The 13231-nt window shown below is 54.8% G+C and overlaps 1 protein-coding gene and 1 long non-coding RNA gene across 3 annotated transcripts; one reads left to right on the forward strand and one right to left on the reverse strand.

The window, feature by feature from the left end:
* Positions 1-820, reverse strand: LOC135966370 (uncharacterized). Its single transcript, XR_010579690.1, has 2 exons — positions 702-820; positions 1-325 (listed from the first exon to the last, which is right to left on the reverse strand). It is a non-coding gene; the product is annotated as an uncharacterized lncRNA (long non-coding RNA).
* A 74-nt stretch (positions 821-894) lies between these two features.
* Positions 895-10720, forward strand: PGAM5 (PGAM family member 5, mitochondrial serine/threonine protein phosphatase). Of its 2 annotated transcripts, none has more exons than XM_045366249.2 (6): positions 895-1120; positions 5165-5343; positions 7225-7350; positions 7496-7584; positions 7762-7895; positions 9310-10720. In XM_045366249.2, exons 1-6 carry the CDS (start codon positions 930-932, stop codon positions 9458-9460), a joined length of 870 nt encoding a protein of 289 aa, XP_045222184.2. In that variant the 5' UTR covers positions 895-929; the 3' UTR covers positions 9461-10720. The 2 variants fall into 2 exon arrangements, with proteins under 2 accessions (XP_045222184.2, XP_045222185.2); XM_045366250.2 differs by having other exon boundaries at positions 7765-7895.
* The last annotated feature ends 2511 nt before the right edge of the window (positions 10721-13231 follow it).

Below are 13231 nucleotides of genomic sequence, written 5' to 3' on the forward strand. Positions count from 1 at the left end.
CCAGGCTAATTTTTTTGTATTTTCAGTAGTGAGGGAGTTTCACCATGTTGGTCAGGCTGGTCTCGAACTCCTGACCTCAGGTGATCCGCCCACCTTGGCCTCCCAAAGTGCTGGGATTACAGGTGTGAGCCACTGCGCCGGGCCCAATTTTCCTTTTTTTATGTTATTAATTTTTTTTGAGACAGGGCAAGCGTCCAGCAATGGGTAAGCGGTGGGGTCGGTCCACACAGGCGTCCAGCAATGGGTAAGCGGTGGGGTCGGTCCACACAGGCGTCCAGCAATGGGTAAGCAGTGGGGTCGGTCCACACGGGGAGCGCCGGTCCCCCTGGAAGGAAACCCAGGCTCTAACGAGGTTCCTCTGAGGACCCTGCTAAGCGAAATGCGCCGGCCACAGAGGGACTATCCCGCAGGAGGCCGGGACCAGAAGTAACAGCCCGGCCGAACCTGAACGCACTTCACGCCGCTTGAACCGCACACGCAGGAACGGCGCCGGCGGAAAAATTTATTTCGGGTTCTGCCACCAAAAACATATCCTTTAAACAAACCTGCCGCGGTTTCCCAGCTCCCTTAAACCAGGGCCCCAAGTTCTCCTCCGAGTCTCCGCCCCGCACCCAGCCTCGAGCCTGGGCAGGGCTTCCGGTGCGGAACCTTCTGGAAAGCACCGCACCGCCCTCCCGGCGTCTCCACAGCTCCGCCCGCACCTGCGCGCACCGGCGTTCGCGAGCACCAGTGACGGGACGGAAGAGTGACGGGGCAGGCGGCTCCGCGAAAACACCCCTTCGCTGAAGGCTGCCCAGCGCCCCGCCGCGCCCCAGGAGGCGGGACTTCCGTCCCCGCTTCCCGGAAGCGGCCTCCCGCGGAAGCGTGTCCCTCGCGGAGCGCCGTCGGGGCTGTGGGCGCCTGCGCGGGCCGGCGCGGGAGCGGGCGGCATGGCGTTCCGGCAGGCGCTGCAGCTGGCGGCCTGCGGGCTGGCAGGGGGCTCGGCCGCCGTGCTCTTCTCGGCCGTGGCGGTAGGGAAGCCGCGCGCGGGCGGGGACACGGAGCCACGCCCGGCTGAGCCGCCGGCCTGGGCGGGGGGCGCGCGGCCGGGCCCCGGCGTCTGGGACCCCAACTGGGACAGGTGCGCGCGGGGCTGGTCGGGCCTGGGGTCGGGATGGGGGTCAGGGCCGGTGTTACCGTTGGGATCGGGATCGGGACCAGGTTCAAGGTTGCGATCGAGTCGGGATCTGGGGTCGCCGTCCGCTTCCCCCGGCGAAGGAACCGCCTTCCGGGGCCGCTCTGCGCTGAGGGTTCTGGGGGCGGCGGGCCCTTCCCGCCGGCTTCTGTGGGCCGAGCTCCGCCTCATCGTCGCCCTTCTCTCCGCCCCTGCGAGTCCGTCCTGGGTGCCGTCGCCGGAGCGCGGGCCGGGGCGAGGCTGGGGTGGAAGCCGGGCCTCCTCCAGGGGCGTTTGCAGGAGGGCGCCCGCCAGCCGCGTGCGGTTAATGAGCGTTTGAAATATGGCCCGTGTGATTCCTGAAGGGAATGCTTAGTTTACGTCAATTTAAACTTAAGCAGGCCGGGCGCAGTGGCTCACGCCTGTAATCCCAGCACTTTGGGAGGCCGAGACAGGCGGATCACGAGGTCAGGAGATGGAGACCATCCTGGCTAACACGGTGAAACCCCGTCTCTACTAAAATACAAAAAAATTAGCCGGGTGCGGTGGCGGCGCCTGTAGTCCCAGCTACTCGGGAGGCTGAGGCAGGAGAATGGCGTGAACCCGGGAGGTGGAGCTTGCAGTGAGCCGAGATCCCGCCACTGCACTCCAGTCTGGGCGACAGAGTGAGACTCCGTCTCAAAAAAACAAAAACAAACAAGCAAAAATAAATAAACTTAAGCAGGGCCGGGTGCAGTAGCTCACGCCTGTAATCCGGGCGTTTGGGAGGCCGAGGCCGGAGGATCGCTTGAGCCCAGGAAGTTGAAACCAGCCTGGGCAACATAGGAAGACCCCCATGTCTACAAAAATTACAAAATAAGTTAGCCGAGCGAGGTGGCGCGCGCATGTGGTCCCAGCTACTCGGGAGGCTGAGGCAGGAGGATCCCTTGAGTCCAGGGGTCCCAGGCTGCAGTGTGAGCCGAGATCCCGCCACTTCACTCTGGCCTAAGCAACAGAGCCTGTCTCAAAGGAAAAAAAAAAAAGTGCAGGTTTTTAACATTGGTTATGTGTTGAAATAGTATTTTTAGCATATTGAATTAAAAGTATGATCGAAATTCACCTGTTTCTTTTTAATGTTGCCGTTAGAAAATTTATAATTTTCACATGTTGCTGGCATTCTGTTTCTGTCGGCCAGGACTGCTCTCGAGGCAAGGATGGTTTGCCCAGTCCTAACTGCTCCTTATACTCAGTATTCTGAGAAAGGGGCACAGAATTATACTTACTACTGTGGTTGTGTTAAGTACTTTATATTACTTTTTTTTCTTTTGTTAACCTTATTTCCTCTATTATTAGCATCATACACTAAGCGTGGTATATATATCAAAATTAATGAGCCGTAACCCATACATTATTACTAAGGTTCATGTTTCACTGAGATTTTCTCAGCTTTTACCTGCTGTTCTGTTCTAGGATCCCACATGACAAGCAATCTTCATGCCTCCTCAGGCACGTTTTGGTGGTGATAATTTCTCAGACTTGTTTCGATGATCATCACTGTTTGACGCATCCTGGTCAGGGGTTTTATAGAAGGTTCCTCAGTTGAGATTTGTCTGAAGATTTTCTCATGATTAGATGGGAGTTACATTCTTTTTCTTTCTTTTCTTCTTTTTTGTTTGAGATGGATTTTCGCTCTTGTTGCCCAGGCTGGAATGCAATGGCGCAATCTTGGCTCACTGCAACCTCCGCCTCCTGAGTTCAAGCGATGCTCCTGCCTCAGCCTCCCGAGTAGCTGGGACTACAGGCGTGCACCACCACGCCATCTAATTTTATGTTTTTAGTAGAGACGGGGTTTCTCCATGTCGGTCAGGCTGGTCTTGAACTCCCGACCTCAGGTGATCCACCCACCTCGGCCTCTCAAAGTGCTGGGATTACAGGCATGAGCCACCATGCCCAGCCCATTAAATTCTTTTTTAAAAATCAGTAAAATATTCTGAATTTCTTAGGCCTTTTTAAGGAAAGAGATTAAGGTTAAAGAACTTGAAGTAGGTTGGGTGCAGTGGCTCACACCTGTAATCCCAGCACTTTTTGAGAGGCTGAGGCGGGCGGATCACTTGAGGTCAGGAGTTCGAGACCAGCCTGGCCAACATGGTGAAAGTCTGTGTTTACTAAAAATACAAAAAAATTAACCAGGCATGGTGGCACACACCTGTAGTCCCAGCTACTCAGGAGGCTGAGGCAGGAGAATCACTAGAACCCAGGAGGTGGAGGCTGCAGTGAGCCCAGATTGTGCCACTGCACTCCAGCCTGGGCGACAGAGGGAGACTCTGTCTCAAAAAAAAAAAACTTGAAGTAGAACCAGGAACTGAGCCCAGCCTTTCTCTTTTAAGCAGGTGTTCTGTATTTGCTTGCCATGTCTGGGGAGAAGTGAATTGGGCCTTGTGGGCTGGGAAAGACTCGTACAGACAGAAGGCATGAGCAACTACAGGAAGGTGCTAGAAGACAGCGTGTTTCCTCTTGAGTCTGGTGTCCACGCTGTAAAGTTCCAGAGCCTCATCTGGTGAAATCTCCCGCTTCTTCCTGGAGGTCTCATGCAGTGCACGGCTTCCTGTCTCTGTGCCTATAGCTCCCAAATATTTTCACCCTGACTCCCCCATACCTGCCAATTTGAGTCTTGGCCTGGTTTATGACAGGCCCCCAGGTCAGCGCAGCCCGAACAGAGCCCTTGAGTCACGACCATACCCTTCCACAACTTCCTTTTCTGCCAGTGTCTCTGAGTAAACACCAGCAGGTTCCACTTCTGCTCTTCCCAGCTCTGCCGTGTTGAACTTTTTTTGTTGCTGTTCAGACAGGGTCTTGCTCTGTTGCCCGGGCTGGAGCGCAGTGCACTGCAGTGGCGAGATCATGGCTCCCTCCCAGGCTCAAGTGATCCTCCCACCTCAGCCTCCTGAGCAGCTGGGACTACAGCTGCGGACCGCCTTGCCCAGCTAACTTTTTAATTTAATATTTTTGTAGAGACGGGGCCCCCCTGTGTTGCCCAGGCTGGTCTTGAACTCCTGGGCTTCAGTGATCTGCCCACCCTGACCTCCCAAAATGCCGGGATCCGCTTTTTCAGATTCCAGCAGCTCCGGAACAGGACTTCATAATGGGAATGGTTTCTTCCTCACTGTCTGATGTGATAGTCACTATCCCATGTGGCTGCTGAGTGTTTGTTTATTTTTTGAGGTGGAGTCTCGCTATGTCGCCCAGGCTGGAATGCAGTGGTGCAATCTCAGCTCTTTGCACCCTCCGCCTCCCGGGTTCAAGCGATTCTCCTGCCTCAGCCTCCCGAGTAGCTGGGATTTCAGGTCTGTGCCACCAAGCCCGGCTGATTTTTTCCATTTTTAGTAGAGATGGGATTTCACCATGTTGGCCAGGCTAGTCTCGAACTCCTGACCTCAGTTGATCTGCCCGCCTCAGCCTCCCAAATCCTGGGATTACAGGTGTAAGCCACTGCACCCGGTCCTGAGGGTCTAAAATGTGTTTAGTATGACTGAGGACATGATGTTTTAATTTTATTTAATTTTGCTTAAATTTTTAATTGAAACATCCTCATAGCTGGTGGCTGCTGTTGGGCATTGAAGTTCTAGGCTCTGTTGAAGCATCATGGTCAGGGAGGCTGTCCTGGTCCCGCGGACACTTTCCACCTGCCCACCCATAGCCGCTGTCCTCCTTCCTTTTCCATACCCACAGGTGCATTCTGGGTGGTCTGTCTCCTGCTGTTCACTGTCTGCCTCTCCTTATTAGAGAAGATGCACAGGGCTTTGCTTATCTGTTTTGCTTTCCAGCACATAATGCAGAACAGGCCTGGAACTAGCTTTGTGGGAGGGAGAGTAGCGGTATGCTCAGAGAGGCCTCCCCAGGGCTGTGTCGAGGTCCTTGTCTTCTCTCCATGCTCTTCCCAAATAGTCTGACAATCTGGAAATAACATCTTGTCAGAAAAACTCAAACTTGGGAACAGAGGTCACAAGGACCTATCTTGTATTTCAACATCAGGCGAGAACCGCTCTCTCTGATCAACCTGCGGAAGAGGAATGTGGAATCTGGGGAAGAAGAGCTGGCGTCCAAGCTGGACCACTACAAAGCCAAGGCCACACGGCACATCTTCCTCATCAGGCACTCCCAGTACCATGTGGATGGCTCCCTGGAGAAGGACCGCACTCTGACCCCGCTGGGTATGTGGCGAGTCAGACCCTCTGTGACTCCCTTGGGTGTGTGATGGGGTCAGACCCTCCAGGGACGCCCTTGGGGATGTGGCCAGGTGCATATCCTCTGCTGGTGCCTTGGTTACGTGATGCAGCTCCTCCGCAGACCCCCCCAGTCAGCTTTCTTGAAAGTGTTTGGGGCACTGGGTCTCCTGGGGCCCATGTCTGAGGCCATCACCCCTGAATCACACATTGACATTACCAGTAACTGTCCGCTGAAGTTGGATAGAAGACAAGCTTTTAAAAATGTCTTTACCTTGGCCAGGCGCGGTGGCTCACACCTGTAATCCCAACACTTTGGGAGGCCAAGGCAGGCGGATCACCCGAGGTCAGGAGTTCGAGACCAGCCTGGCCAACACAGCGAAACCTCGTCTCTACTAAACGTACAAAAATTAGCCAGGTGTGGTGGCAGGCACCCGTAATCCCAGCTACTCAGGAGGCTGAGGCAAGAGAATTGCTTGACCCTGGCAGGTGGAGGTTGCAGTGAGCCAAGATTGCACCACTGCACTCTAGCCTAGGTGACAGAGCGAGACTCCGTCTCAAAAAAAAAAAGTCTTTACCTTTTAGCAAATGTTGGACCTATCTTGTTTGCATGAGACCAAATTCGGTACATATCCTAGCAGGGGTTTTGTGCCTGCTCGACGCCTTGGAAAGCCGCATAGCTTGTGCGCTCAGCTGCTCACCTGGACCTGCTGCCAAAGACCCTTCTCTTCTGCACTCACAGGCCTACTGCCTGGCGTCTGCTTTTTTTTTTTTTTTTTTTTTTTTTCCGGAGACAGAGTCCTGCTCAGTTGCCCAGGCTGGAGTGCAGATGTGATCATGGCCCACTGCATGGGTTCAAGCAATTCTGCCTCAGCCTCCCAAGTAGCTGGGATTACAGGTGCCCACCACCACAGGTGGCTTTTTTTTTTTTTTTTTTTTTTTTGGTATTTTTAGTAGAGACAGCGTTTCACCTTATCGGCCAGGCTGGCCTCAAACTCCTGACCTCGTGATCCGCCCGCCTTGGCCTCCCAAAGTGCTGGGATGACAGGTGTGAGCCACCGCGCTCAGCCTGGCATCTGTCTCTCAATGCCCCGTTGAACAGGCAGGACTGAGCGACACGATCCCACCTGTCCCCACTGGCAGACGCTGCATAGACAGCGCCCAGGAGGGTCCTTCCACCCTGTCCTTGTGTTCCTGTGCAGGTGGATCTGTAGGAGAGATGCCTAGAGAAGGAAATGTGGGGTAGGCTAAGGTAGAGTTTACACTTTGAAAAGTTCTTTAAATGGGATAGTGTCTGTTCATGCACATATTAAAAGTTCAAATGGTAAAAATGTGCAGGGCTGTCCTCCACAGATGCCTCCCTCAGCCCCCAGAACTGTCCCGGCTGCTTGTATACAAAGAAAGTGGAGTGACAGACGCAGCTGTGGCTGCATCCAGTGGACTCGGCCTTCCCGAGGGCCTTTCCACCTGGATGCCAAAGCTCACAAGAGAAAAGGTGTCTGCACTGGTGTCCGGCCCCATGTAGCAGCTCGGGGTGTTTAGGTCCTGCTGTGTTGGCCTCCGTCATGGCGTGTGCCTGGTGGACCCTGAGGCTCAGGTTTTGGGCATAGTTAAGTGACGGGGACGAGGGGACTCAAACCACCAGCCACTGTCCGATTTCCTGCCGTTGATGGAATCGGATGCTTTTCTTTTTCCTGTATGGGGGTGAAGACAGTTGAGTGCCAGCCCCTCAGGCCCAAGCCTAGGGAGAGCAGGAGCCATGGGGTGCACTTGCTGCCTGACGCGGGCTCGTGCTTGTGGGTGGAGGAGGGCGCGTTTGCGGGCGGAGGAGGGGGTGCGGGTGCGGCACTGAGGTGTTTCACCCTCCAGGTCGGGAGCAGGCTGAACTCACGGGGCTCCGCCTCGCAAGCTTGGGGTTGAAGTTTAATAAAATCGTCCATTCCTCCATGACGCGCGCCATAGAGACCACTGATATCATCAGCCGGCACCTGCCAGGTAAGTGCGGGGTGCGGGGCCTCCATGCTTGCAGCAGTGGACGGCTCGCGGCAGGGCCCCGGCCTGAACTCCTGGCCACTGGGAGGTCACAGCATCTCCGCCGGCACGGCCGCCGCACCCAGGGCTTCACTGTGCTTCTCCCCAGGCGTCTGCAAAGTCAGCACAGACCTGCTGCGGGAAGGCGCCCCCATCGAGCCAGACCCGCCTGTGTCTCACTGGAAGCCAGAAGCTGTGGTAAAAACCTCCCCAGGGAACAGCTGCGTCACCCCTGCCTTTCGTGGGCAAAGCGGCCCTGCGGGGCTCACCGTCCATCACGTGTCCGGCCATCCCACGGGCTTCCCCGGGCAGCGATGGGGTCTGTCTGCCTTGCCCGTGTACTTCCACACTGACTGTTCCTCACTCTGCCCCCAGCAGTATTACGAAGACGGAGCCCGGATTGAGGCCGCCTTCCGGAACTACATCCACCGTGCAGATGCCAGGCAGGAGGAGGACAGTTATGAGATCTTTATTTGTCACGCCAACGTCATCCGCTACATCGTATGCAGGTAGGCAGCCACCGTGCTGGTTGTGGCCAAAATAATTTCACACCTAGAGAAAAGCACTGTGCTGTTCCGGCCGGCGCCGCAGGGCAGCCCTGAGGCGGCTTGGGAAGCAGCCTGAGGGTGGCCATGCCACCCACGGAGACAGGGTGGTGGGTGGCTCAGAGGCGGTGATGGCAACACCAGGCTTTTCCACAAATGCGAATTGTGCCTAAGAAGTGCATGAAGATGCCACGGCGGATAGATCTCATCTCTGTTCTTCGCTTTCCCAGAAAGGGACCTGTTCCACTAACTGGCTGCTCCCTGCGTTATTTTTATTTTTATTTTATTTATTTATTTTTTTTTGAGACGGAGTCTCGCTGTGTCTCCCAGGCTGGAGTGCAAGTGGCGTGATCTCGGCTCACTGCAAGCTCTGCCTCCCGGGTTCACGCCATTCTCCCGCCTCAGCCTCCCAAGTAGCTGAGACTACAGGCGCCGCCACCTCGCCCGGCTAGTTTTTTGTATTTTTAGTAGAGACGGGGTTTCACCATGTTAGCCAGGATGGTCTCGATCTCCTGACCTCATGATCCGCCCGCCTCGGCCTCCCAAAGTGCTGGGATTACAGGCTTGAGCCACCACGCCCGGCCGCGTTTTTTTTTAATACGGGAAAAGCAGAAATTAAATTGTGTTTACTCGTAAGAAGTTTTTCTGATTTGTGCAAATCTTGAGTTGGGGTTGGGCCCCTGTCCTAAAGAGCGCAGGTCTCCAAGTGTGATGGCTCAATTCACGTCTATCCCAGCCAGATCTTCCCCGAGAAGCCCCGATTGAAGATAGGAGCAGCTCGGCTTATGTGTACCCAGCCCTGAGGCTGCTTTGAAACTTCTTACTGAGGGGCTCAGCCCCCGTTCGTAAAACAGAGCCCCCCCGGCCCAGCCTCTTTTAAGGACAGAGCCCCCTGGCTCTAGTCCAGCCTGTTTTAAGGACAGACCCCCCCTGCCCCAGCCCGGCCCATTTTAAGAACATAGTCCCCTGGCTCTGGCCCAGCCTGTTTGTTTTTATTTATTTATTTATGTATTTATTGAGACAGAGTCTCGCTCTGTCGCCCAGGCTGGAGTGCAGTGGCGTGATCTCGGCTCGCTGCAAGCTCCGTCTCCCGGGTTCACGCCATTCTCCTTCCTCAGCCTCCCGAGTAGCTGGGACTACAGGCGTCCGCCACCACAGATGGCCAATTTTTTGTATTTTTAGTAGAGACGAGGTTTCACCGTGTTGGCCAGTATGGTCTCAATCTCTTGACCTCCTGATCTGCCCACCTCAGCCTCCCAAAGTGCTGGGGTTACAGGCGTGAGCCACCGCACCCGGCCTAGCCCAGCCCAGCCTGTTTTAAGGACAGAGCCCCCGGCTCTAACGTGCTCTCTCTCTCTCTCTCCCCCTCTCTCCCCAGAGCGCTGCAGTTCCCTCCCGAAGGCTGGCTCCGGCTGTCCCTTAACAACGGCAGCATCACCCACCTGGTGATCCGACCCAATGGCCGAGTTGCGCTCAGGACCCTCGGGGACACGGGGTTCATGCCTCCCGACAAGATCACCCGGTCGTGAGGGCACCGCAGGGCTCTGGCCTCTCCTTCCCTCTGTCCTCCCTGCACAGGCCGCACGCGCTTACGTTTTGTTCCCGAGGAGACAGGTGGAAAAGTAGAAACCTACAATGCTGCATCTGGGGAGTGACTTGTGGCCAGGCTGAGAAGGGGAGAGTTGGGATCAGACAGCCTGACTTCTATACAGGGTTTCACACCTGACCAAGGAACCCCCAGGATGGCGTGGGGTTTAAGGTGAAGACCCCTCATGCAGAAGTCAGGCCTGTTGTGGGGACCTGAATGAGGCCTGACCCAGACCACCATGTTCGCAGCCGCGGCTGACCCGTGCCGAGGGTCCATGCTCCGTTGGCAAAGCCAGTCAGGCACGAGGGTGACTGAGGCACACGGATGAGGAGGGCACCCAGGTTCTGTTCACAACTCACTTCACCTCATACATCCTTTTAATTTCTTAAAACCCTCTTGTCATTTAAATATTTGTCGATTAAAGATTTTCTGGATGGGCACAGTGGCTCACACCTGTATTCCCAGCTACTCGGGAGGCCAAGGTGGGAGGATCTCTTGAGCCCAGGAGTTTTAAGACCAGCCTGGACAAGGCAACATAGCGAGACCCTGTCTCTACTAAAAATACAAAAGTTAGCTGGGCATGGTGGTGGGCATCTATAGTCCCAGCTACTTGGGAGGCTGAGGTGGGTGGATCACTTGGGCCCAGGAGTTGGAGGCTGCAGTGAGCTGTGATTTGTGTCACTGTCCTCCAGCCTGGGCAACCAAGGGAGACTTAAAGCAATTTTTTTTTTTTTTTTTGAAACGGAGTTTCACTCTTATTGCCCAAGCTGGAGTGCAGTGGCGGGATCCTGGCTCACTGCAACCTCTGGCCTCCTGGGTTCAAGTGATTCTCCTGCCTCAGCCTCCCAAGTAGCTGGGATTACAGGCGCCCACCACCGCACCCGGCTAATTTTGTATTTTTAGTAGAGACGGGGTTTCACCACGTTGGCCAGGCTGGTCTCGAACTCCTGACCTCGTGATCCGCCTGCCTCGGCCTCCCAAAGTGCTGGGATTACAGGCGTGAGCTACCGCACCCGGCCGGGGATTAAAACATTTAAACGTGTTGTGTGTACCCAGATATTATGTTAATTTAGGAAAAACTAAAATTTCTATGAAGTGGTTGTGACTATTTTCTGTAGTCGATACAATTGGGATATCTGATCTATTTCTCTGTCTACTTTGGAAATGATTGCATAATAAAATTTTACTGTTTTTCTTAAAAGGACTAGTGACTGTGTTAAAAACAGGAAACTTCGGCCGGGCACGGTGGTTCAAACCTGTAATCCCAGCACTTTGGGAGGCCAAGGTGGGCAGATCACGAGGTGGAAAGTTCAAGACCAGCCTGACCAACATGGTGAAACCCCGTCTCTACTAAAAATACAAAAATTAGCCAGGCGTGGCGGGCGCCTGTAATCCCAGCTACTCGGGAAGCTGAGGCAGGAGAATCGCTTGAACCCAGGAGGCAGAACTTGCAGGGAGCCGAGATCACGCCATTGCACTCCAGCCTGGGCAACACAGCGAGACACCATCTAAAAAGGAAAAAAAGGAAACTTGTGCAGTGTGAGAAACGATGGTGCCACCAGAACCCTTTGCACAGGGTCCCGTCTCCCCATGGTTTTGACACCTCTGCCTGTGTCACACCAGCTGCCTGCTCAGAGGACTTCCGCCAGCGGCCTGGGCCCTCTCCGAATCCCTGACCAGGATGGCAAGACTGACCAGTGGCTGTGGAGACAACAGCCACAGCAACCAAACGCCATTGTCTAGAAACAGTTTGATAAGCCAGGGCTGCGCCGACTTCAAAAACAAATACCAGGCACGCTCACGCTTGACCTCAGACAGGAGCAAGGCTCTCGCGGAAGGAGTCCGGGATGCTCTCAGTCAGCTGCACAGGCGCCCACGCCACAGTCCCAGGCGGGGCCTCTGGGGATGGGCGGCGCTGCAGGGCTAAGCCTTTGTTTTGCTTGGGGCCCTGGCTCCTCTGTAAAGTGGGAAAGCTTAGAGGTGGGAGCGGGGCCAGCACGCCTGGCACCAAGGCGGTGCTCAGAGCAGGCACAGGGTTGCTGGGCGGAGAAGCTCATCGCAACGTGGAATGACCACACATCAGCTGGCCCTGACCCCCACCCAGCCCGCGGCTACTCCCATCACTCACGTCACAGACCTGAGTCCCACCCACGTGAAGATCTGGACAGACTCCCAGGTCTAAAGGGGGAAGCGGAAGGGGGACCGTGAGCAGTTTTCAGTGCATCACAAGAAACCAGTGACCCAGAAGTCTTCGAAATGCTTATGCAAAAAAAAAAAAAAAAAAAAAAACCCAAAAGGAAAGAAAACCTGATGCTGCTGCTTAAGTCAGATTTGAAGTCAAGGATTTTGAAAAGTTAAGCCACAAACTCAGTGTGACTCATTCTTTAAGAGCACACGGCAATGATAACCTGTATTCTTGTTTTTCAAGTCTACAGCCCTTGGTATTCCCAGGCAGCCTCCAATCCAAGTCCTAACCAGGCCCTGCTTATCTGCCAAGATCAGAGACTCTGGATGTGTTCAGTGTAGTATGGCCATAGATGATTACCCAACTTTCTTGAATATGAAACTTTAAATAACTTTTAGTTTCTTTTTCTAGAGTAAATTCCCAGCAAACTTTTTTTTTTGAGACATAGTCTTGCTCTGTCACCCAGGCTGGAGTGCAGTGCCATGATCTTGGCTCACTACAACCTCTGCTTTCCAGGCTCAAGCGATTCTCATGTCTCAGCCTCCCAAGTGGCTTGTTCTACAGGCGTGCATCACTGCACCTGGCTCATTTTTGCATTTTTAGTAGAGATGAGTTTCACTCTGCTGGCTAGACCGGTCTGGAGCTCCCTGGCCTCAGTGATCCGCCCACCTCGGCCTCCCAAAGCGCATGAGCCACTGTGCCTGGTAGACATTTCCCTTCTAGAATACCTGCTGTTTAAGTGGTTCTTACTTGGCCTTTTCCAGTCTTCTGCATTTGGGACAGACGTAGATTAGCAAAGTGAGGACGGCTCCCGGTTTGGCTGGTTGCTGGTGGGGGTCTAATTTCTGAATGCTGGACTCAGGGCAGGCATGGCTGGGGAGAGGCAGGGAGGGGCAGGCAGGAGACTGGGGAGTGGGGGATCTGAAGACCCCAGGGATCTTCAGCGCACGAGTGTGCATGTTGTGAACGCCCGCACGGAGGGAGCCGTGTGAGGGGAAGGCTGGGGGCTTTGGACTGGGCCAGTTACAGGGGCCCAGTGACGTCAATGATGGATACTGTCCCCCGGTTGGGGACAGGCTGAAGACAGACTGAAGACTTCTCAAATGTTAGTAACGACACCCTCACTCTGGTCAAAGTGAAAACTGCACACAAGAAGCCTCAGTGAGACTGGTGGGAATGGCATGCCACCAAATGGCAGCCAGCTGCCAGGGACCGTCATGCCAACGTTTATCCCAAAGCCTTTTCTTGAGACAGCTAAGGAAGGAGCATTGGCAGGGCAATCTGCAGCTGGAGCAGTCACAGGGTTTCCAACCACGACAAGCAGACGCCTGCGCCCTGCATGCACAGCCAGGCCCCAACCAGGGTTCTGCCATCAGCCCTTCCTGGAAAAGCTCTGCAGGTTTCTGGAAATATCCAGACGACTCTGGAGGACCCAGCTGTGGTCCCTGCCATGGCGCCGCTGGCACGCCCACGGCTGGTATGCAGCACCATGGCTGCTTTTACCCCAGAAACGAGCAGCAGACTCCC

Source organism: Macaca fascicularis, chromosome 11, assembly GCF_037993035.2.
Source record: "Macaca fascicularis isolate 582-1 chromosome 11, T2T-MFA8v1.1".
In the NCBI taxonomy this organism is placed as follows: Eukaryota; Metazoa; Chordata; class Mammalia; order Primates; family Cercopithecidae; genus Macaca; species Macaca fascicularis.